A 25,357-nucleotide genomic window follows, 5' to 3' on the forward strand; every position below is an offset into this window, starting at 1 on the left:
CTTCAGCAAAGCTTTTGACAAAGTGCCCCATGATATTCTGATTAACAAACTAGCTAAAAGTGGGCTAGATAGAACAACTATTAGGTGGATTCACAGTTGGCTATAGAATCGGACTCAAAGAGTACTTATCAATGGAACCTTCTCAAACTGAGGAGAGGCAACGAGTGGGGTACCGCAGGGCTCAGTCCTGGGCCCAGTGCTCTTCAACATTTTTATTAATGATTTGGATGAGGAGGTGCAGGGAACGCTTATCAAATCTGCAGATGACACCAAATTGGGTGGGATCCCTGGAAGACAGAAACAAACTTCAAAATGATCTTGATAGACTGGAGTGCTGGATTAAATTTCATTCTGAAAACAAACAGAATGAAATTTAATAGGGATAACTGCCAAGTTCTACATTTAGGAAATAGAAACCAAAGGCAGAGTTACAAGATGGGGGATACTTGGCTCAGCAATACTACAAATGGGAAGGATATTGAAATTGTTGTAGATCGCAAGCTGAATATGAGCCAACAGTGCGATATTGCTGCAAGAAAGGCAAATGCTATTTTGGGCTGCATTAATAGAAGTATAGCTTCCAAATCATGTGAGGTACTGGTTCCTCTCTATTCGGCCCTGATTAGGCCTCATCTAGAGTATTGCGTCCAGTTCTGGGCTCCGCAATTCAAGAAGGATGCAGATAAGCTGGAGCGTGTTCAGAGGAGGGCAACCAGGATGATCAGGGGTCTGGAAACAAAGCCCTATGAAGAGAGACTGAAAGAACTGGGCATGTTTAGCCTGGAGAAGAGAAGATTGAGGGGAGACATGATAGCACTTTTCAAATACTTAAAAGGTTGTCATGCAGAGGAGGGCCAGAATCTCTTCTCGATCTTCTCAGAGTGCAGGAGACGGAATAATGAGCTCAAGTTAAAGGAAGCCAGATTCCAGCTGGACATCAGGAAAAACCTCCTGACTGTTAGAGCAGTACGACAATGGAATCAGTTGCCTGGTGAGGTTGTGGCCTCTCCCACACTAGAGGCCTTCAAGAGGCAGCTAAACAACCATCTGTCAGGTAGGGTGGATTCCTGCATTGAGCAGGGGGTTGGACCTGATGGCCTTATAGGCCCCTTCCAACTCTGCTATTCTATGATTCTATGATCTCGCAGCTACAGCCTTGCTCAGTGCATTGAATCGAGCTGTACATGAAATAGCCATTACAGTCAGCCTTACATATTTCATGGCTGGTGGTAAAACAAATGATGAGATTATATGAAAGTAAACAATCTGAATTCCAAAAATATGTACATAAAGATGTAAGGCCTGAATTGGTCTGACACATCTATATACCTGTGGCTGTTACCATTGATTTTAGTTAGTAAATCTTTGTTAGATCTATGTCTGCCACTGTTGCAGGATTGAACCACATAAAGTTGTTTATCCAAACTATTTTTTTCATTGGTTGCACTCTAGGTTTATCTTCATTGCTCTGTTGGTGAGGTAGAAAATGCTAACAAATAATTTCTCATAAAGGAACCATTTCACTTGTAATGGCATCTAATAGCATCTATTTCTGCTTGCTCTTGCAAACCCAAGTTTGGTGTGTAATATGGTATGGAAGACAAGAGAAAGCAATTAGCAAGATTGTAACAAAGGCTGAATAAAATCTTATTAATTTTGTCTTAAAACTGGATAATCTGGAGCAGTTTATTTGTGAATGAGCGGGCTTTAGAATGGTTCAAAGGTTTTCATAATTTAAAGCATTTTCTTGAATGACATGATTTGGTTTTGCTGCTTATGAAAGGTTTGTCTAGCACCATCAGAGCATGGAACATGCGAAGCCTATTCCATAATCCTATTTTTCTTTTCTTTTTATTAATGTTCAGGTCCTGGTTTCCAGCCTCTAGAGCTAAAATAATTACCTGCATCCTCATGTTTCAGTTTTACTTCTATGCAAATTTTGCCAGTCTGGATAGGGAGAAACTCTCTGGGTGGGGCTTGCTCAGATGCAGCACAGGCAGATGACAGCAGCAGCTGCAACAGCAAGCACAGAGCTTCTGCCAGGCAGCATTTGCTGCAGTCTGTTGCCTGCCACGTTCTTCACATCTAGCAAGATTTCTCAGACACAAACTGGGTCTACACAGGAGCTTGTTTAAATAGCAGCTGACTAAAAAAATTAATCACAGCCCTAGTACTTCTTTCCTCTGCATCTGGACCCCTTCTGGCATTTTGAATCTTGCATTGTTGCTTTGTAGGGCTGCTGTTCTTGTTCCTGCTCCCTCGCTCTCTCATCCCTCTCACCATCAAATCTTTGCTGCATCGCTAACTATCATTATGCTATACACTTGAATCCAGTCTGCTTCTTGGCTCTGCTAAAGATGCAGCAGCATGGATGGTGCTCTTGTGATGACCTCTGCTAATTCTATCAGGCCACTGCGGATAGGCATGCTAAGTAATCCTGCTGTAAATGGGCGAGGACACAGATACACGGAAAATTAACCATGGTTTTCTTCGAGACCACAATTATGTGACTGAAGGTAATACAGATGCTAGTGTATTTCATCTTCTGCTTTTTGAATACTAGTAAGCAAAACATGTATCAACCTGTTTGGATAATTCATATATAATCAAAAGTAAATCATTATGTAGCAGATGTAAACAAATCTTTGCTTTTGCTAAAAACAAAGGAAATCTTGCCAGTAAAAAGCTGAAATAAATAGGTCATTTTGATAGCTTAATGAGAGGAATGTAAGGAGCTGGCACTGCATGACTTGGAGATAATTTAAGAGATTGTTGGATTTGCTAGGTTGAACTTCAAGAATACATTTATAGAAATATATATTTTACCTTGAACTAGATCTAAAATAATATGATTCTTGCCTCCTGTGCAACAGGGCTTGTATCTTTCTGCCTGAAATGTTATATTAACATTTCAGTTAATATCATGAATGTTAAGAAATCTACAGTGAGCAAATATATATTTATGGCAAGCAAGGCTTGTGTCTACAGTAGCGTATACCTTCATAATATATTACTGGAGTGATGGTTTTAAAATAGTCTTGAGTAAAATGTCATGAGTAAAATGCATAGCAACTTCAATCAGCCTTTCTGCATGATCAGGTGATGAACTTCCCAAGTATATAGTTCTGTATTACACAATGTAATCTAAAAAGAGTCTTGCAAAACCTAAAGGTTAACAACTTTTCTCTGGCATGAACTTTATTCATGGCAACTACTATCCCTTGGAATTTGTTACAATGATTTCTGTTACTATAACATCTCGGTCATGCATGCCATTATATTACGGTATTACATTGCCTTCAGAAATTTCATTAATTAGCCCATGGTTAATTATTGATTTTTTAAAAAATAAATTTTATTTTAATGTAACCAACAAGTGATCACTTCCCTAACAATTGATGTCTAAACAACTGTTATATGTAATTAATTAATACAATTTTAGGGGGGAAATAATACAAACAAGAAAAGAAAAGAAGAAGAAAAAAAGGGAGGACAAAATAATAATAATTAAATAAACAAATTAATTAATTAATAAGTGTGCTGTATGATTTTCATTTGTTGTTATAATGTCCAAATGCTCAAAGCTGAAGGGGGAATATGTTGTTGTAGGTCCAGTTGTAATGTACGTTGAACAAATCTCCACCATGTAGCATAAAAGGATAGTGGGTCTGTTTTTCCTTGGATTAGAAGCAAGTCATGGGTTATTTTTTCTGATATTGCCACTGACCATATATTTTGGTACTGTGCCAATAAGTTCAAATTTTCCAATTTTTTCCACTGCTGTGTAATTGTCTGGTGAGCAGAAGTTAATAAAAGTAATAATAAATCTTTACATTTCAAACCTACATTAGATCTTTGTATATTGATAATAAAAATAATTCTGGATCATATATAATGCTTTCTCTAGTAATAACCATCAATTCTTTATGTACTAACATCCAGAATCCCTGCATATGTGGACAAGTCCATCATAAATGAAAATACATGCCTTTTACCCCGTCTCCTAAAAAGGGGGCTGCATGTTGAAGTAATACGTGCTAGCTGTATTGGCATCTGATACCATCTATGCAGTATTTTCAGAGAAGTTTCTTGAATAGAAGTTGATATTGATTTAAATGGTCTATTATTCTATAATTTATTTATTTATTTATTTATTTATTTATTTATTTATTACATTTTTATACCGCCCAATAGCCGAAGCTCTCTGGGCGGTTCACAAAAATTAAGACCACAGTAAAACACCCAACAGTTTAAAACACAATTACGAAATACAGTATAAAAAGTGCAACCAGGATAAAACCACACAGCAAAGTTGATATAGGATTAAAATAGAGTTAAAACAGTAAAATTTAAATTTAAGTTAAAATTAAGTGTTAAAATACTGAGTGAATAAAAAGGTCTTCAGCTGGCGACGAAAGCAGTACAGTGTAGGCGCCAAGCGGACCTCTCTGGGGAGCTCGTTCCACAACCGGGGTGCCACAGTGGAGAAAGCCCTCCTCCTAGTAGCCACCTGCCTCACTTCCTTTGGCAGGGGCTCATGGAGAAGGCCCCCTGTAGATGATCTTAAGGTCCGGGTAGGTACATATGGGAGGAGGCGTTCCTTCAGATAACCTGGCCCCAAACCGTTTAGGGCTTTAAATGTTAATACCAGCACTTTGAATTGGGCCCGGACCTGGACTGGCAGCCAATGAAGTTGTAAAAGGACTGGCGTAATGTGATCTCACCGGCCAGTCCCTGTTAATAACCTTGCTGCCCTGTTTGGCACCAGTTGAAGTTTCCGGACCATTTTCAAAGGCAGCCCCACGTATAACGCATTGCAGTAATCCAAACGAGAGGTTATCAGAGCATGGATAACTGTAGCTAAGCTATCTCTGTCCAGATAGACAATCTTGTCTGGATTGAGTTTCAGTTTATTAGCCCTCATCCAGTCCATTACCGTGCCCAGGCACTGGTTCAGAACAGCCACTGCCTCACCTGGGTTTGATGAAAAGGAAAGGTAGAGCTGGGTATCATCCGCATATTGATGACACCTCAGTCCACATCTCCGGATAACCTCCCCCAGCGGCTTCATGTATATGTTAAACAGCATAGGGGATAAGATAGAGCCCTGTGGAACCCCATGGCTTAGGTGCCACGGCACAGAGCAATAATCCCCCAGCACCACCTTCTGGAATCGGCCATCCAAGCAGGAGCGGAACCACTGCAACGTAGTACCTCCAACTCCCAGCTCAGACAACCTATCCAGAAGGATACCATGGTCGATGGTATCGAAGGCCGCTGAGAGGTCCAGGAGAACCAACAGGGTCGCACTCCCCCTGTCTCTCTCCCGACAGAGGTCATCCCACAGGGTGACCAAGGCAGTTTCCGTTCCAAAACCAGGCCTGAAGCCCGATTGAAATGGATCTAGATAATCCGTTTCATTCAGCTAGTGTCATCTAATTACCTTCCAAAATCTCCTTCCCACATTTTCTTCGAGTCCACCATCGAACCCAGCTGGGTGTCTATTAGGATAGCATAAACTAAAGATACAATTCCCTTCCCTCCTTTCCCTACCATTAACATTGCTCATTCTAATCCTGTTAAGGTTCTGAGCGCATGTGTCTTTACGTTGACGTCTCTGAGAGAGTGGGATAATTGTATTGCTTGTAGCCATCCTAGGCCGACGTCTCCTAGATCAGCTCTGAGTTTTTCTGTTGTTTTTGGTTTATCCTGGGCATAAAAATCTCTCAATGGAAAATATCCCTTTTTCCCCCATTCAGAGATTTTAGCAATGGTAGTTGTATCTAAATTACCTGGATATATTTGTAATGGGGTGAGGGGAGATCACACTGAAGATAGCTTGGATTGCCGCTTTTTCCAAATTGTAAAAACAGTATTTTTGAATATTGTTTAGCTCCTTTGTTTTTATAGATTGAAAAGGTAATGCCTTTATTCAACATTTCTTCTTCCAGACGTATCCAGTTTTTGTTTGCCTTCATAATGATAAAGTGGAGCTGCCGTAACTGAAGAGCTTCATAATATGATGCGAGGTATGGAAGTCCTCTGCCTCCTCCATTTGTCCTTTTGTTGTATAGTTTTAATGCCAGGTGAGGTGCTTTGGCTTGTAAAACAAATAAACTGATTTGACTTTGCCAGGACTTCAATATTTTTGCCTGGAGGATAGGGAGGACTTGAAATAATAGAAACCTGCAGTGGCGGCACTAGAAAAAAACATTAAGGTGGGGCTGAATGTTAAGGTCTCTGAAGAAAATAAACAGACAGAACATTTCTTTTTCCTGGCCTACTGCAATGAGAAAAAAAGGAAGACATCCATGGAATAAGCAGTGTTCTTCTAGCTGGCTGGCTGCTGGTGCTGGAGTATAGTTTGGAGTACTGCCAAGAATAAGTTTAGGTATCAGGGGTTTTAAGTATGATGCAGTTATGAGTGCCCTCATCCCAAACTTCAGTTACCTAACCCTAATTAGTGGGGCAGAAAGTGGGTTCACTGCAGGCAGAGCCAAGGGGGTCACCTCCCTCCCAGAAACCTCTACAGAATAACACAGAGAAAGCAGTCTGTGGAAGGACCCATTTAGTGTAGCAAGGGGAGGTGGGAAAGGAAGACGTCCATTTCACACACAGGCAAACTGAGGCAGGAGGCAAATAAGAGACAATTACTGCAAGAGAGAGTGAGTTTAGGTTGCATAATTGCAACACACTATGTTCCCAGAGCCTCTCCCCAGTTTGAGAAGGTTCCATTGATAAGTACTCTTTGAGTCCGATTCTGTAGCCAACTGTGAATCCACCTAATAGTGTTTCATCTAGCCCACTTTTAGCTAGTTTTTTAATCAGAATGTCATGTGGTACTTTGTCAAAAGCTTTACTGAACTCAAGATATATGACGTCCACAGCATTCCCTCAGTCCACAAGGAAGGTTACCCTATCAAAAAATGAGATCAAATTAGTCTGACAGGATTTGTTCCTGACAAATCCATGTTAGCTTCTAGTAATCACTGCATTGATTGCAAGGTGTTTACAGATTGACTTCTTTATAATCTGCTCCAGAATTTTCCCAGGGATGGATGTCAGACTGACTGGTCTGTAGTTCCCAGGTTCCTCCTTTTTGCTCTTTTTGAAGATAGCGACAACGTTAGCCCTCCTCCAGTCATCCGGCACCTCACCTGTCTTCCATGATTTTGCAAAGATAATAGACAAAGGTTCTGAGAGTTCTTCCATTAGCTCCTTCATGCAGTTCATCGGGCCCTGGAGATTTGAACTCATTCAAGGAAATTAGGTGTTCTTTGACCATTTGTTTATCAATCTCAAATTGCAATCCTGCCCCCTCAACTTCTGCTTCACTTTCTCCAGGGGGGTTATAGACCCACTTTTGGGAGAAGACTGAGGCAAAGTAGGAATTGAGAACTTCAGCCTTTTCTTTGTCATCTGTTATCAATTTGCCATCCTCATTAAGCAGTTGAAGCACCATTTCTTTCCTCTGTCTTTTACTACTCACGTATCTGAAGAAAGCCTTTTTATTGCTTTTAACATTCCTCGCTAATCTCAGCTCATTCTCAGCTTTAGCCTTCCTGATGCCATTTCGGCACTTCTGTGCCACCAGTCTGTACTCTTCTTTTGTAGCCTGGCCTTCCTTCCACTTCCTATATGTATTCTTTTTTGTTTTCAGGTCATCTCTAAGCTTTTTGTGGAACCACATTGGTTTCCTCTGTTGTCTTCTATCTTTTCTCCTTGTTGGAATTGTTTGTAGTTTTACCTTTAAAATTTCCTGCACTCCTTTTCTCACTAGGCTCACTTGCCATGGGACCTTACTTATCATTGTTCTGAGTTTATTAAAACTGGATTTCCTAAAATCCAGAGTATGTGTATGGCTACACTCAGCTTTTGTCTCCTTTATAATCAAGAATTCAAGTATGACGTGGTCACTTTCCCCCAGATTTCCTGTAATTGCCACTTTATCCACAAAGTTATCTGTATTGTCAATATCAAGTCAAGGATTGACGATCCTCTAGTTCCTTCCTCCACTTTCTGTAGGAGAAAGTTATCATCCACACATGTCAGGAATTTCTTCGAAGGTCCACTTTTGGCAGTATTTGTCTCCCAACAGATATCAGGGTAATTGAAGTCCTCCATCACTACTACATCAGACTTCCTTAAAACACTGGCAATGTGTTTGAAGAGGCATCCTCCTCTTCTCCTTGATTGGGTGGTCGATAGTAGACTCCGATTACCATGTTCTTTTTATTCCTTGCCCCTTTTATTTTAATCCAGATGCTCTTGATGGGGCTCCCAGTTTCTGTGCAGGGATAGGTATTTTTAACATATAGTGCAACTCCGCCTCCCTTTCTATTTCTTTTGTTCTTTTTGAATAAGTTATATCCTTCAATTGCTACTAGGGCTGTGATCTGCTTCTCTTCAGTTCAGAGAAGCAGAAGCGGATCAGGGTGCTTCGCCTCTGTTACAGGTGGAGGAGAAGTCAATCGGGTGGCTAGCGAAGCATGGTGAAGAGAAGCGACTGAAAGTGAATAATTCGCTTTTACCCAGAGCGTTCCGCTGCCATTTTGAATATTTTCCCTATAGGATTGTATTGCGGAAAAGATTAGTGGATAACTTTTTTGTTTTTCAAGCTACCTACTTGAAACTCGCTGTGCTTAGAGGGTGGTGGGTGGGGGTCATTTGTGTCTATTTTCAGCACTTTGCATGCTGTGGTTTGCTTGCTATAATTTTTTTAAAAATAGGGTAAAAAAAGTGGGAGTGTTTTTCTTTTTTTTAAAGTGCTGAGAGGCAGATTCAACTCCCAATCATGATCACCTGATGAAGCATCCTCCAATCCCAAAGTTGGAGGGGGGGATAAGCAAAACGGGATACTTAATAACTTGGGATACTGGGAAACTTTTCTTTCTTAGTCTCTAAATGGACTTTTCCCAGTGTTTTTTGAAACAGTAGCCCCACCAAATGCACAAATGCAACCTGAAATCATATACTAAGCAAATAAATAACAGATAGGAAACAGAGCACTGCTTCCCACCCTAACCTTGGTGAACAACTGAATAGATGTGGTGCAAGGGGATGAGATCCCCTAGGGCATGTGGACATGCTCAGTGCACACTCTTACCCTTAAAGGGTCATCAGAACTCTCCAAAGATTAACCAGTGGAAGCTACCTATGCCTGTCATGAGTTGAAGTGTGCAGTAGCTTCTGAAAGACTAATACCTAGACAGGGCCAGTCAAATGGGCACAGTTCCCCCTCCCCCTGGGCACGTCCACTTTCCTTTTACTGGTAAAAGACAGATTTTTTTTAAAAAAACACCTTGTTGTTGTTGTGATTCAGCAACACTGCTGCTTTTAATTCCATCCCCTCCTTTGTTTATTTTTTTATTTATTACATTTACTAGCTGTACCCTGCCACGCGTTGCTGTGGCTCAGTCTGGTTAAATTGAAAAGAAAGAAAAGACAAAGCGGATGTTTCTAATATGTTTAATTTCACAATGCTTGTGGATATACAATATTTTTAGTTGTTCCATTGTCTGTGTAGATATAGAGATTATCTGGTTTGCCGACTCTAGAACATGCAACATATAATTGTCCATGTGAAAAGCAATCTATGTCTAGATATAAACCGCACAATTTTAAAGATTGGCCCTGAGCTTTGTTGATGGTGATTGCAAACGCCAATCGAATTGGGAATTGCAATCTCTTAAATTGAAATGGCATATCTGTTGGAATCATAGGAATGCGAGGAATGAGGACATCTTCACCTTTGAAAGGTCCTGTCAAGATTGTTGCTTCTATGACCTATAAGAGCAAATAGGAGAGAACATGCAAATAGGAGAGGAGGCAGAGGCAGTGGATTGGCCTGCTGTTTGGTTTTTAAAAAAGGATGCTTTTACGGTGAGGAGGTTAGTGCAAACTCCTGGCAGTTACCTTTCTTCAGAACGTGTATAAATTCCGCAGCGTGCATTCAATTCATCATTGCCATCACCAATGAAATACATTTGTAGGAATTTATGTTGACTATCTTGAAACGGAAGGAAGGAGCCGGCTTTATGATAAATTTGTCCTTTGACTTTGAAAGTTGGCATAAATGGAGCTGTGATGATTTCTGTGCCGAATGACGCCATTTGGAAGCATGAGTTGTATTTCCTGATGTTAGATAGGAAATGCTTTGATTCTGCGGTATATCCGGCAAGCAAAGTTTGTAATGGCTCTGGTGGTTCTCCAAGTTGAGGCAGTTTAATTTTTCCAGCAGCGCAACACATTCCTTTTGTTTCTTCATTAAATTTTAGAGCCTTGCAATAAGGACACACTTCAGTCATAGTGCCGATGAGAACATGCCGTCTCAAACTATAATCATCAGCTGGGTTGTACAGGAATGCAAGGCGATTGTAGTCGTGTGATTGTTTACCACGGAGTTGTATTTGACGCTGATGTGCTGTTTCTCGTTGACGTCTTTCAGCCCCTCTCAGCCTGTCGCGTTCATTCTGTTGAGAACAAAGCAGATCTGAAGCTGTAGAACGCGATTGTCGTGCTCGCAATCGTGCATCCTCAAGTCTGGCTGAACGTTGCTTGGCTGGTTCCTTGGCACGTATTTGAGGCATTCTTTTTCTTTTTTTCTCGTTTGCTGATGCCCGTTCTTCCTCAGTCTGATTTGCAATTTCTCGTCGCAGTGCTTCCGCTCTGCGAGTACGACGACCTAAGTGTGATCTTCTGTGAGGCATTATTTGGATGAAGTAAAGCAGATTGTTTGGTTTTTTTTAAAAGGATGTTTTTACGGTGAGGAGGTTACTGGAAACTCCTGGCAGTTACCTTTCTTCAGAACGTGTAACTGTCGCAGGTGTGACATCTATATTCACTCAGCCAATTGCGAGAGTACATGCAAATAGGAGAGGAGGCAGAGGAAGCGGATTGGCCTACTGGTTGGTGATGTCACAATGATCAGCAGGACTGGTTTTGAGGAGGCCTATTTCTTCGATTTTAAGACAAACCTTTGACCCCATATAGAACATAGTTACATAACAACGCTCGCGTATTCGAATGCAACGCTGTGTCAAAATTTCAAAGCAATCGGTGAAGAACTTTCAGAGATATAACGACAGTAACGAACGGTCTTTTTCATTTTTATTTATATAGACTAGCAGTACCCTGCCACGCGTTGCTGTGGCTCAGTCTGGTTAAATTGAAAAGAAAGAAAAGACAAAGCGGATGTTTCAGATATGTTTAATTTCACAATGCTTGTGGATATACAATATTTTTAGTTGTTCCATTGTCTGTGTAGATATAGAGATTGTCTGGTTTGCCGACTCTAGAACATGCAACATATAATTGTCCATGTGAGAAGCAATCTGTGTCTAGATCTAAACCGCACAATTCTAAAGATTGGCCCTGAGCTTTGTTGATGGTGATTGCAAACGCCAATCGAATTGGGAATTGCAATCTCTTAAATTGAAATGGCATATCTGTTGGAATCATAGGAATGCGAGGAATGAGGACATCTTCACCTTTGAAAGGTCCTGTCAAGATTGATCTCCGACTATAACAATTGCCACTTCGTCTATAGTTGGAGCATTGAATCTTCGCACATGTTCTCCAGCAGGCGTTTTGTCAGCATGAATAACAATCTTGTGTGTATCAGATGGCATCATGTCAATTGCTGTTTGGAACAAATGTACTAAATTGTTTTTTTCGTGAAGTAGCTGTTGCAGTTTTGAAACGATGGACCTTTTTATGCCGGTATAAATTCCGCAGCGTGCATTCAATTCATCATTGCCATCACCAATGAAATACATTTGTAGGAATTTATGTTGACTATCTTGAAACGGAAGGAAGGAGCCAGCTTTATGATAAATTTGTCCTTTGACTTTGAAAGTTGGCATAAATGGAGCTGTGATAATTTCTGCGCCGAACGACGTCATTTGGAAGCATGAGTTGTATTTCCTGATGTTAGATAGGAAATGCTTTGATTCTGCGGTATATCCGGCAAGCAAAGTTTGTAATGGCTCTGGTGGTCCTCCAAGTTGAGGCAGTTTAATTTTTCCAGCAGCGCAACACATTCCTTTTGTTTCTCCATTAAATTTAAGAGCCTTGCAATAAGGACACACTTCAGTCACAGTGCCGATGAGAACATGCCGCCTCAAACTATAATCATCAGCTGGGTTGTACCGGAATGCAAGGCGATTGTAATCGTGTGATTGTTTACCACTGAGTCGTGTTTGATGCTGATGTGCTGTTTCTCGTTGACGTCTTTCAGCCCCTCTCAGCCTGTCGCATTCATTCTGTTGAGAACAAAGCAGATCTGAAGCTGTAGAACGCGATTGCCGTGCTCGCAACCATGCATCCTCAAGTCTGGCTGAACGTTGCTTGGCTGGTTCCTTGGCACATATTTGAGGCATTCTTTTCTTTTTTTCTCGTTTGCTGATGCCCGTTCTTCCTCAGTCTGATTTGCAATTTCTTGTCGCAGTGCTTCCGCTCTGCGAGTACGACGACCTAAGTGTGATCTTCTGCAAGGCATTATTTGGATGAAGTAAAGCAGATTGTTTGGTTTTTTTAAAAGGATGTTTTTACGGTGAGGAGGTTACTGGAAACTCCTGGCAGTTACCTTTCTTCAGAACGTGTAACTGTCACAGGTGTGACATCTATATTCACTCAGCCAATTGCAAGAGTACATGCAAATAGGAGAGGAGGCAGAGGCAGCGGATTGGCCTACTGGTTGATGATGTCACAATGATCAGCAGGACTGGTTTTGAGGAGGCCTATTTCTTCGATTTTAAGACAAACCTTTGACCCCATATAGAACATAGTTACATAACAACGCTCGCGTATTCGAATGCAACGTTGTGTCAAAATTTCAAAGCAATTGGTGAAGAACTTTCGGAGATATAACGACAGTAACGAACGGTCTTTTTCATTTTTATTTATATAGATTATACACCCCATAGCCCAAGCTCTCCTGGCTTTCCCTCTTCAGTGAAGTCAGGCAGGCTTTCATTGTGGTTCAACTCCTTTTTGTTGTGGTTGTTATTATTATTATTACTAGTAATATTAATATTAGTACTGCTATTATTAACGTTATTAATGGCTGTGATCACAGTGCAGTCAATCAACTCTGAAGCAAGGATCACAAAGCTTTACTCTTATCCTCCTAGTCCCCTAAATTGTAGGATGCAAAAGAAAAGGCATCTCTCTGTGTTGTTCCCACCTCACAGGGACGGTTTGCATTACTAGCTTTGAAACAATCCTTGGATTACTTCCTTGTGCCCCCAGAAATGTCTGCTGCATGCCTGCCTTCCCGCCTCCGCCTGGGTACTGTTGTTGTGGGGTATCTGCTGGGACTTACTTCCCCATAGATCTATGGCATAGTTGTACATCTCTGCCTGCCTCTCTGCCCTCCTGGTGCCTGGGAGGTGTACTAGATGATGGACTTTGTGGTTCAACCTCACAAGCCTCTGGCATGCTTGCTCCCAGTGCTAAAAGGGCATGCTGCCTGTCCTCCTCTGTGCCCGCCTCGCAGGGATGGTTTGTGCGTGTCTTGCTTTGACTCAGGGGATAAGTCCTTCCTGCGCTCACTTAGACTTTTTGAAGTTCCAAATCAATTTTTCAAGTGTGGAAGAAGATTCATAGGTTTATCTCTACTCCCCAATTCATGGCATGTTGGGATTTCCTTTGAAATGGCCCCAATGTGATTCCATGTGATAAAAGGCAGCTGCACTGTGCACTCACCCTGTTTAAGATTTCTTGGTGTATGTGTGCATTTTTGTAAGTGTTTCACCTGAGATGAAGATCCTTATTTAGAAAAAATCTTGATTCCCCCAAATCATCTGTGCTATTGATTGCTATGGGCAAGCACTTTGCAATGGATCCCTATGGGCAGATATGGTTTCCTTATGGGCATACTGTACTTTTTTGTGGGGGATTTTTCATATATTTCCCAAATATCAGGGGATGCTCAGATTTCCTTTCAACTGGGCATGAAGGGGGATACATGGATAAGCTCTCATGGTGCCAATTTAGAGATTTCTAATGTCAAAACTGATGGCGTTCTAGCATGGGACTTGAATTGGGGTGAGTTAAAAGGAAAAAAAATCATCAAAAATCAGGGGATGATGGGATTTGCTTGAAGCTTGCTATGAATGTGGATCTCGATGGCATCTGTGAGGGTGCCCACTTTCAAGTTTGTATCAGTAAAAATGTCAGAGTAAATCCCATTTCTGAAAATGGGGTGTAGGATTTTCCAAAATTCCCCCCAAATCAGGGGATGCTCGGATTTGCTTCCAACTGGGCATGAAGGTGGATACATGGATAAGCTCTCATGGTGCCAATTTTGAGGTTTCTAAAAAAGTTATAGGCATGTGAATTTCAATGCAAGTCTATGGGGGGAAAACACTGAGCTCCGATTTGGATCTGGAGCTCCGCAGTGAAGCGGAGCGGACCATAGGTGGATCACTGCGGACAGGAGCGGACCTGATCCAGAAGTTGTGGATCTGGATGAGAAGAGGATTGGGGGGTCCGTGCACAGCCCTATGTTTTATGGTGTTTGTGTTGTACCCTACCTTGATCCAGATAGAGAGGTGGGTAAGAAATAAAATTATTATTATCGTTCATGCCTTGATTTTTTTGGGGGATTTTTTCTTTTAAACTTCCCCTCCAGCCTTCTCCAACCTGGTGCTCCAGATTTATTGGAAAGAGCCCTCCACCCCCACCCTGCACTGGAAGCCCAACCAGCCAACAGGAGTAATAGTTTAACTGAAATAAAGAGCCTGCCTGTGCCTGACTCAGGTGTAGAACCTTTCTCACTCACAATGCCAACTAGCAGCAGCTCTTTCACAATTCTATTAGTCTGAGCATGCACTTCCTCTCTCCCCCTCACCCCCAGCCAGAATCAGCAGCCAGTTAGTGTTTCCCACTCCCTTGAACACCACGATTGGAGGAGAACATGGTCACAGACAGTGCTGTGGCAATTCCTAATTGGTTAACCACAGAAGTCAATATCAAAGCTACCCCTCAGCATCTTCCAAATATGGAGATACTAAATTCACACACACAGATAATTTTAGAGACTTTATAAGCTCTAGTTGGGCACATTTCTACTCTGATATTAATCAATGTGTTTGGGAGTGGCCAATCTCTGCTCTGGACGATTGAATGCTCCTTGGATGTTCACGGCTAAGTATCTAGTCCCAGGGACTGGAAAATTAAGGGGAGTGGGGCTATTACTTGACAGTGAACTGGATTTTACTCCATATAGAGTGCTGCAAGATTAGAATGGAATACATATTTTTGAAGAAGGACTCTGAGTTAAGCAGGACTTGGTCACTTTTGGCTCTGTTTATGGACCCAATGTCAGGCAATTACTGTTCATGTACAATGTATTTTAAAAATTAAAGAAATTTACAAAAGAAGCTATTGTAATAGGAGGAGATGTCAACTGGAACTTTCAGGGTGTAGATCCAGGGATATTGGATAGACAGATTTGGAGTCCTGTATGTAATCCTCAAGCAGAGCATAAACATACTCAGGCAGTTAAGTTTTATAATGTAATTCACAAATATGACCTTAGAGATGAGTTGGCTAAGGTTAATCTAGGGTACTTTAGTTCCACCTTGTATTCCAAACCTCATGGAACTTTTGCATGTTTTGCATGTTTAGACAGGTTATCCTCACATCTCTTGCAGGAAGTGGAATCAATCAATCTTTACAGTCAACAGACCATTATTATAGCATATATAGCATACAGAGATGTTTATAAAAATACATGATGGTAAAAAGAAAGGATACAAAATCTGTAAAAATGCTCATCAAACATCCATGAGTGGTCTAATGAGAATATCCAGATCCAGAAATTTGGCCACTTGCTCAGTAATAGGCTTATTGGTCCCCTGTAGTAAAATAATCATAAGAGGCTCAGGAGAGTGACTGGGGAAACTCTGTATAATAGGACATATTAGGTCTTTCCTGGCCTCTTGAATAGTACATGCAAGATGGACTCCACCTCGAGGGGCAGCATCTAATATTCTTTGGGATTTTCTTGAATCTGCCAATAAAAAAAATTAGATATTGGTCAAATTAAAGTAAGTAATCATGTTTCAGTAACACTCTAATTAAAATCTCAATTTAAAAATAAATAATTTCTAGAATGGAAATTTAATTCATATTTACTAACCAAACTGTACAGTCTAGGGAGAAGATCTGAGAGAGGATATATAATTACTTTCTTGATAATTCATCTGATGAAATCAGGGAGATATTTAGATTGGGAAGCTATAAAGGCCATGATATGGGAAATATGTATTACAGAAATGAGCTATATTAGAAAACAGAAAAGAATACAGAAATAAATACTTGAAATGGAATTAATAATATTAAGTGTAGATTATCAGATTCAGATTCACAAAGAAACAGGAGGAAAATGGGGTGGGGGGACCACCATTTTGTGAACCGCCCAGAGAGCTTCGGCTATTGGGTGGTATAGAAATGTAATAAATAAATAAATAAATAAACCAAACAAAATTGAATTTGCTTAATATAAATAAAACAATGATTAGTACGCTCTACATGAAACAAAAATGTTATAAATTGTTATAAAATGGTATAAATTGTTAGGCTACGGGGTAAAGAAAATACCATAAAAATATAATTAAAAATTTGCATATGGACTCAGGAGAAAGAACATATTATGAAGTGGAAATGGGGGAGATTTTAGCCAGGTACTATGAATATTTATAGAGAGATGAACAGCTGGATGGGGAGAAAATTATGGAATACCAAAGAACTGTTGGCATCTCCCCCATCTTGGATAAGCATAAAGCATTTCTAGAACAACCAAGAAGAAATCAAATCAGCTTTTAAAAGACAATTTATTTATTTATTTATTTATTTATTTATTTATTACATATTTATACTGCCACACAGCCTAGGCCTCTGGGCAGTTTACAACTAAAACCATAATATAACAACAATCCAGTTAAAAACTTAAAACTTTAAAAGTCACATAAAACCAGAATAAGTTTTGGGAAGGCTTGTCTAAAAAGATATGTTTTTAGGAGGCGTTCAAAAGATATTACATTTTCCACCTCCCGAATTGCACGAGGGAGGGCTTTCCAGAGGGTGGGTGCCGCTACAGAAAAGGCCTACCATCAAGGTTCTTCATGACAACATTCCCTTCGTCTCAGAATGACAAGCAAAGCTACAACCATCATCCAGCACCAGAGAAGTCTTCTCCTTCCTGGTTCAGGAATTAAGATCAACATCAGACACCTTTCTCTTGGTGCCATCTCTGGATATTTTACGAATAAGCAGGACAGGCAAGGCCTTGTCTGTGGAGGTGCTGCAACTCTGGACTGCTCAATCAAATAAATCTCACGGATTTGATGGTTATACAACTGAATTTTACAAATCATATAAAGATTTGTTATTGCCCCATACAAATTTAATGAAATATTGGCTGTGTCCCAATTGCCGCCCACATGAACACAGACTTAAATAGGTCTTCTTTGGAATCGAAATAAAATTCCTTCCCTTCCAGATTCCTATCACCCTATTTCACTCCTGAATGTTGATTAAAATTATTTACAGCTATTTTGGCAGCAAGATTAAACATGATTATTGTAGGGTGACCATATTTTGGAAACCCAAAAAGAGGACATCTCAACATGGCCACCCCCAAGGGGACATGCCCAACCCAATATGGCCTTGGTCACATGTGTTATTCTACAGCTCACAATTAAGACAAACCTGTTCTACATAATATGTTGGTGTTAAAATAACAGAAATAAAGAACAAGTGAGACATACAATGAATCTCATTCATGCCTACATTTGTAGCTTCTGATGTACTTCGAAGCTTTTGCTATACTGTGTGTGGTACAGTCTCCCCTTCTTTCAAATATCTTTTCTTATTGCATATCCTTCACTGGAAGACCATAGTCTCACCTTTCCTAATATTTAACACTCTTTCCCCATCACCTTTCTCATAGCCATTTTAAGTCAGGATCCATTCTCACAGATTCAGCATACTGCTACCACTGAACAAATGAAGCAGTTGACAAGTGCAGAAATACTAGTACAACAAACTAGCATTCAGAAAGAGTATAAAATACTATCACCCTGCAAACATTAGCCACCTTGATTGCCAACAACGCCTTCTCCCAGATGGTATAATTGTGCTCTGAAACATTGAGCTTCAGGAAATAGAATGCACATGGGAGAAGGTTTAAATCCACCCCTACGGGCTGCAGCGGTATGGTGGCCATTGCCTTGTCTGTGGAGTCAGCTTCCACAATGAAGGGTCATGAGGATCAGGCTGCTGCAGGAAGGGCTCCATTGTCAAGGCTCTCTTCAGATGCTGAAAAGCCCATTGAGCAGCCTTGGTCCACCAGAACAGCCCCTTCTCCTTGAGCAACTCAGAAATGGGTACTGTGAGGTGTGCAAAATGGGGGGATGAACCAGCGATAAGAGTTTGCAACCCTAGGAGGCACTACACATCCTTTACTGACCGCAGAGCCTGCCACTGCACCACTGCCTCCACTTTAACTGGGTCCATCTGGATCCCTGCTGGGGAGATGTGATGACCCAGAAATTCCACAGTGGTGGGGGTCAAATGCACACTTTTTGTACTTCGCAAACTAGGCATGTGCTCCACTCCGATTAGAAGCGGAGAATCAGAAGCGAATTGGCCTGCTCCGCCTTGCCCCTAGAAGCAAGGTGAAGAGAAGTGCCCATAGGCGGAGCAATTCTCTTTCCACGGACCGCTCTGATAGCCATTTTGAAAAATTTTGCCCATAGGATTGCATTGCGGAAAAGAATAGGGGATAACTGTGTTGTTTTTTAAGCTATGTTTCTGAAACTTCTTGTGCTTAGAGAGTCGTGGCTGGGGGTAATTTTGAGCCTACTCACAGCTCTCTGCGTGCTGCGGTTCGCTTGCTATAATTTTTGGAAAAATCGGGTAAACAAACCGGGACAGCGGGTAAACCGGCGGTTTTTTGGGTTTTTTTGGTAGCGATGACAGGCACATTCAATTCCCAATCCTGATGAGAATTGTTCACCTCATGAAGCATCCTCCAATCCCAGCGTTGGAGGGGGGACTAAGGCAGAGCCACCCTGAGAGCGGTTGCCATTGGGGTGTCCGATTTTCAAAAATTCTCCAAAAATCAGGGGATGATGGGATTGGCTTGAGTCTTGGCATGCATGTGTATACATACATGAGGTGTCATGGTGCCTAATTTGAGGTTTCTTATGTGAACATTGCCATAGCTCTAGCATGGGACTTGATTTGGGGTGAGTTAAAAGGTTAGAGCCCCGCCAAAAAACAGGGGATGATGGGATTTACTTGAGTCTTGCCATGAATGTGGCTCTAGATGGCATCTGTGAGGGTGCCCACTTCAATTTTTTTTATCTGTCAAAATGTCGGAGAACAGTCCATGTCTGCAAATGGGGTGTCCGATATTCATAAATTCCCCTAACATCAGGGGATGATGTGATTGGCTTGAAACTTGGTGTCCATGTGGACACATGGATAAGCTGTCATGGGACCGAACGTGAGGTGCAAATTGACATAGTTGTAGCATGGGACTTGATTTGGGGTGAGTTAAAAGGTTAGAGCCCCGCCAAAAATCAGGGGATGATGGGATTTGCTTGAGTCTTTGCTTGAATGTGGCTTTAGATGGCATCTGTGGGGGTGCCTGCTTCAATTTTTTTTATCTGTCAAAACGTCGGAGAACAGTCCATGTCTGAAAATGGGGTGTCTGATTTTCATAAATTCCCCAAAAATCAGGGGACGCGTGGATTGGCTTGAGTCTTGGCATGCATGTGTATCCCTGGATAATCTATCATGGTGCCGAGTTTGAGGTTTCTAACGTGAAAATTGACGGAGATATCGAAAGGGGTGTGAATTGGGATTATGGGGTGGTGCGTTAGAGGTTAGAGCCCCGCCAAAAATCAGGGGATGATGGGATTTGCTTGAAACTTTCCATGAATGTGGCTCTAGATGGCATCTGTGGGGGTGCCTGCTTCAATTTTTTTTATCTGTCAAAATGTCAGAGAAAAGTCCATGTCTGAAAATGGGGTGTCCGATTTTCATAAATCCCCCCAAAATTAGGGGATGATGGGATTGGGTTGAGTCTTGGCATGTGTGTGTATACATCCATGAGGTGTCATGGTGCCAAACGTGAGGTTTCTAACTTTAACAGAAAAAAAGTTGTAGACTTTTTTGGATTTCAATGCAAACCTACAGGGGGTGGGGGGAAAGCGGAGCTCTGATCCGGATCTGGAGCTCCGCAGCGGAGCGGAGCGGACTGTAGGCGGAGCAGGGCAGAGTGAAGCAGCCCAATCCACAAATTGTGGATCTGGAAGAGAAGTGGATCGGGGGGTCCGTGCACACCCCTATCGCGAACAAGCAGTTGTCCCATAAGCATTGTAATACAGCCCAAATATGCTGAATGTGTTCCTGGGGGTCTCAGGAATAAACTAAAGTATCATCCAAGTAGATGATCAGGACGTGGTCCAAGAAGTCCCTGAAGATGTTGTTCATCAGGTGCTGGAAGATGGCAGGAGCATTGCAAAGACTGAACAGCATTACCATGTACTCAAAGTGCCTGTACTGGGTTCAAAATGTCATCTTCGACTCATCCCGCTCCCTAATATGGAACAGATTATGCACACACACACACACACACACACAAAGATCCAACTTGGTGAACATCCAGGCTTCCTTGAGTTGTTCCACCAGTTCTGGGATCAAGGGTAATGTCAGGGTCCAGGGTGTGGGCGGTAAGGCCTCAGCGCAGAAATGCCGGGGCTGGGATGGATGGCAGTGGAACTGACAACAGAGTCCAGGCAGGGCTGGAGACTAAGGCAAGGTCCAGAAGCAGGCAGGGCTCAGAGTCCAAAGGCAAACAGAGTCCAAGCAGGACCAGAGGCAAAAGCAGAAGATCAGGCAAGGCAAGGTCTGGAATCACAGGGAAGACAGGAACAGGCAACAGCAGGCACAGGAGACCGTGTTGCTGTGGCAAAGGCTGAGGTGGAAATGTCGTTCTTATATAGTCGTTACCTGGCTGCTCCCAGCTGGTCTGCATCAGCCCATCTGGGAGTACTGCTATGGCCTTGGGCCCTGCAACTACTCTGCAGCCGGAAAGGTACACTGTGGCCACCAGGTGGTGCTGCAGGACAGATCCTGACAGGTAGGGGGTACCTGTTCCGGATCGTAATCTGGTTGAGGGCTCTGTAGTTGTTGCAGAGACAGAGCTCTCCTCACTTTTTCTTTACAGAGAGTACTGGAGCTGCTGCAGGTGAGGTAGAGGGCCTAATAAAACCACGTTCTGAATTCTTCTTTATGAAACCCTGTAGCTCAGCTAGTTCTGGCTCGGACAAGGAATAAATCCGCCCAACTGGAATCTTTGATCCTGGGACCAAGTCGATGGGACAATCATAAGGGCGATGTGGTGGCAACTGATCTGCTTCTTTCTTTCCAAACACGTCCTGGTAGTTGTAATATTTGAATGGTTTTAGTTTTTGTGAACCGCCCAGGGAGCTTCGGCTATTGGGTTGTTTAAAAATGCAATAAAAATATAAATATAATAAAATAAAATAAATAAGGTGATATTTGAGGGGCAACCCCTCAAGTTGGCTTTCCCCTTTGATGGCCATGAGTACCTGTTCTTTTGGGTTCACACAACAGTTCCAACAATGAGGTGAGGGGAAGGAGATCTGACCTGTTGACCATTGGATACTGGGGTCATGATGCTGAAGCCAAGCCACTCTGAGGACCACTGGGAAATGGGGAGCCAGATAAAATGGGAGTTTCTCCTGATGCTCATTCAGATTCATCGATAAGGCCTCTGTTTGTTGCAACACCGGCCCAGACGACAATATCCGGCCATCCCCATCCTTGTAGAGACCAGCCATCCTGTCTCTACAAGGATGAGGTGCTCCAGGGGTGGGCAAGGAATCTGGTGTAGCTTTGCAAAGGAGATGTCCATAAAGTTACTAGTGGAGGCTGAGTCCATGGCCTGTATGTGGATGCTCCCTTGTCCCCGGACTGTAAGGGAAAAAGGCACCATCAGATGGCAGAAAACAGTTGACTGAAAGTCTTGGGCCCCCTTAAACATGATCTTACCTTGACTCTGGAGGTGTGACCATTTCCCAAACCAGTGTGGGCAGGCATCTTGCTTAGACAGAGACTAGTAAAATGTAGGGGTGTGACGGACCCCCCGCTCCGCTTCTCTTCCAGATCTGCAATTTGCAGATCGGGCTGCTTCGCTCCACCCCTGCTCTGCCCATGCCCGTTCCGCTCCGCTGCAAAGCTCTGGATCCGGATCGGAGCTCCGTTTTCCCCCCCATAGGCTTGCATTAAGCTAAAAAAGTATACAACTTTTTTTCTGTGAAAGTTAGAAACCTCACATTTGGCACCATGACACCTCATGGAAGTATACACATGCATGCCAAGACTCAAGGCAGTCCCATCATCCCCTGAATTTTGGGGAATTTATGAAAATCCAACACCCCATTCACACTCCTTTCGATAGCTCCGTCAATTTGCACGTTAAAAATCTCAAACTCGCCACCATGATAGCTTATCCAAGGATGCACACACACACCAAGACTCAAGGCAGTCCCATCATCCCCTGATTTTTGGGGAATTTATGAAAATCCAACACCCCATTCACACCCCTTTCGATAGCTCCGTCAATTTGCACGTTAAAAACCTCAAATTCGCCACCATGATAGCTTATCCAGGGATACACACGCACGCCCAGACTCAAGGCAGTCCCATCATCCCCTGAATTTTGGGGAATTTATGAAAATCCAACACCCCATTCACACCCCTTTCGATAGCTCCGTCAATTTGCACGTTAGAAATCTCAAACTCGCCACCATGATAGCTCTGAGCTCTGAGGAGTAGAACTCTCACTTCAACTCATGATAGGCATTGCTCCACCGGGTTACTCTCTTTAGAGGGCTCTGATGGCCCTCCAAGTACAGGAGAGAGTGGGGGCACGTCCACATGGGATGCCCTAGGGGAGCTCATCCCCTTGCACCACATCTTTTCAGTTGTTCCGCAAAGTTAGGGTGGGTAGCACTGCTGTGTGTTTCCTATCTGTTAATATGATTTCAGGTTGTGTTAGTGCATTTGGTGGAGCTATTGTTTTAAAAAAACACTGGGAAAACTCCGTTCAGAGTAGAACGAGAAGTTTCCCAGAATCCCAAGTTACCCGTTTTGCCTATCCCCTCCTCCAACTTTGGGATCATGTGATCATGACAGGGAGTTGACTCTGCCCCTCAGCCCTTCGGAAAAGGTATTTTTCCCGCCGGTTTTTTTTAAAATTCTAGCACACGAACCGCAGCACGCAGAGAGCTGAGAGTAGGCTCAAAATGACCCCCATCCATGACTCTCCAAGCACAAGAATTTTCAGAGAGATAGCTTCAAAAACAACACAGTTATCCCCCTTTCTTTTCCGCAATGCAATGCTATGGGCGAAATGTTTCAAGATGGCGATCGGATCGGACCGCGGAAACCGGAGCGCTCCGAAAATGGGCGCTTCTCTTCGCCTTGCTTCTAGGGGTCCACGGTCCGCTTCTACTCCGCCTCTGGGCAAGGTGGAGCAGGCCAATTCACTCCTGCTTCTACGCTTCTAATCAGAGTGGAGCACATGCCTAGTAAAATGTCCCCTCTGTCTACAGAGGCCAAGCTGCCATTGCCACTGCTTTTCTTCTGGTGACAGGCAAGGGCGAGCTCTGCCCAACTGCATGGGTTCCTCAGGGATTATTGTGCAGTCTGTACTAGGAGCTCCCAGAATCAGTGGCTATGGGGCAGGAACGTCAGGGCCTACCCTAGAGCTAGAGTGGCCTTGACTGGACTCCAATCTCCCCTCAATCTTGCGACAGAGCTGAATCATTTGCTACAACATTGTAGGTCTTTCCACATAAGCCAGTGCATCCAATATCTCCTCCAAGAGTTCTTCCTGAACCTGGTCCAAGAAAGCTGCCTCGTTCCAAGCCAGGTCCTTCTGTAGCAAATGAAACTTCATCACATACTCCGCAAGTGGGCATCCGCCTTGTTGCAGCCTTCAAATGTGGCGGTTAGCAGTATCTGCCTTCATTAGGTCCTCATGCATCTCTTTTAGCTGCTTGATAAACTCAGTTCAATTCCCCAGCACTGAGGTTTTCACCAGCAAAAAGGGAGTATCCTATTTAGCCACCGAACCTGTAAGCAGACTGATAAGGAAGCTGACCTTGGCCATTTCATCTGGAAATGCCTCAGCTCTTAAGCTCATAAAAGCTGGCTTTGCGCCAAAAACACCAGCAGCTGCTTAGCCGAGGCATCAAACTTCTCAGGAGGCTCTATGGGGCATTTCTGCAACACCACTGTGGCTGGAATGACAGCAGCAGCCACCTGCTGGCTTTGCAAGGCTTGAACAGCCATCATCAGTTGATTAATTTGCCCCTGCAACAGTAGATTTTCCTGTGCTAATTGCTCCATAGTGAAAATAAAACTCAATGTTTTTTTCCCCTTTTTGAAGGGGCTGGAAACAAACTGTTGTAAATCACTGGTGTTAGTGAGATAAGCAGTCTGGAAACATCAATAAACAGTCCATGGTCAAAAGCCAAAAGTATCCATCAGAAACCAGGTCAAACAACACTGGGTTTAGGAATGCACCAAAGAGTAGTCAGAGTCCAGTCCAATATCAGGTTATGTTCAGGCAAGGTTCAGGAGTAGGTATGCAAGGAACCATTGCTTCCAGCACCACTCAGGGCTTCCAGCATGTATTTCATTGGGTTAAGTGGTGATTAGGAATTGCTGTCAGCTGCATTGGCCTGCAGCTGGCTTCGGCCTGTTCCTGTGAAGGGCCCCTCCCCACACACTCCCAGGCTTAGCTGTTCCTCCTTCCCACTCTATCCCAAGCTGAGGCACAATGCTAGCCCAGCGTTTGCTGCCTGAGATCTGCCCTGTGTGCCAGGGTCTGAGAAATAAAAGGGCTGATGGAAGACAGCTTAGTTGTCTCCCATCTTCTTGTGTCAAGTTGTCATGAACTGGTGTGTTCTTGAACCATGTCTGGAGAGACCCTTACTAATAATGTATAGGATAGGTCATTGAGTGTTTTATTGTTTTGTTTAGGCTATATCAAAGGTTCTTTGTAACTTTTTGTATAACATCAATTTCCTTTCCTCTACTTGTCTACCTCTAGAGCTGAGTGTGCCTCCTTCTGGGTAAACCTCAGTGCTAAGGTAGTAGCTAGTTACTCAGCCAAGAGTTACTATGTAATGTTTGGGCTTGGGGGCTAAAATAGAGGGTGTCAGCTGGAGCCATTATTTTAATGGACCCCAAGCATACTCAAAGTCCACTCAGTTGGACTTGATTAGAGGAATCAGGGGTGTTG

At 42.7% G+C, this 25,357-nt stretch overlaps 1 protein-coding gene across 2 annotated transcripts in view; it reads left to right on the top strand.

The window, feature by feature from the left end:
- Positions 1 to 2,415: 2,415 nt before the first annotated feature.
- PPP2R2C (protein phosphatase 2 regulatory subunit Bgamma) overlaps positions 2,416 to 25,357 on the top strand; it is a 303,850-nt gene continuing 280,908 nt past the window's right edge. The window contains exon 1 of one of the 2 annotated variants that reach the window (XM_063135823.1): positions 2,416 to 2,516. In XM_063135823.1, the coding sequence (XP_062991893.1) occupies positions 2,447 to 2,516 (70 nt within the window). In that variant the 5' untranslated portion in view covers positions 2,416 to 2,446. The remainder of the gene's footprint in view (positions 2,517 to 25,357) is intronic. The other variant, XM_063135824.1, reaches the window with a different exon arrangement.

Source organism: Elgaria multicarinata, chromosome 10 (assembly GCF_023053635.1).
Source record: "Elgaria multicarinata webbii isolate HBS135686 ecotype San Diego chromosome 10, rElgMul1.1.pri, whole genome shotgun sequence".
Taxonomy (NCBI): Eukaryota; Metazoa; Chordata; class Lepidosauria; order Squamata; family Anguidae; genus Elgaria; species Elgaria multicarinata.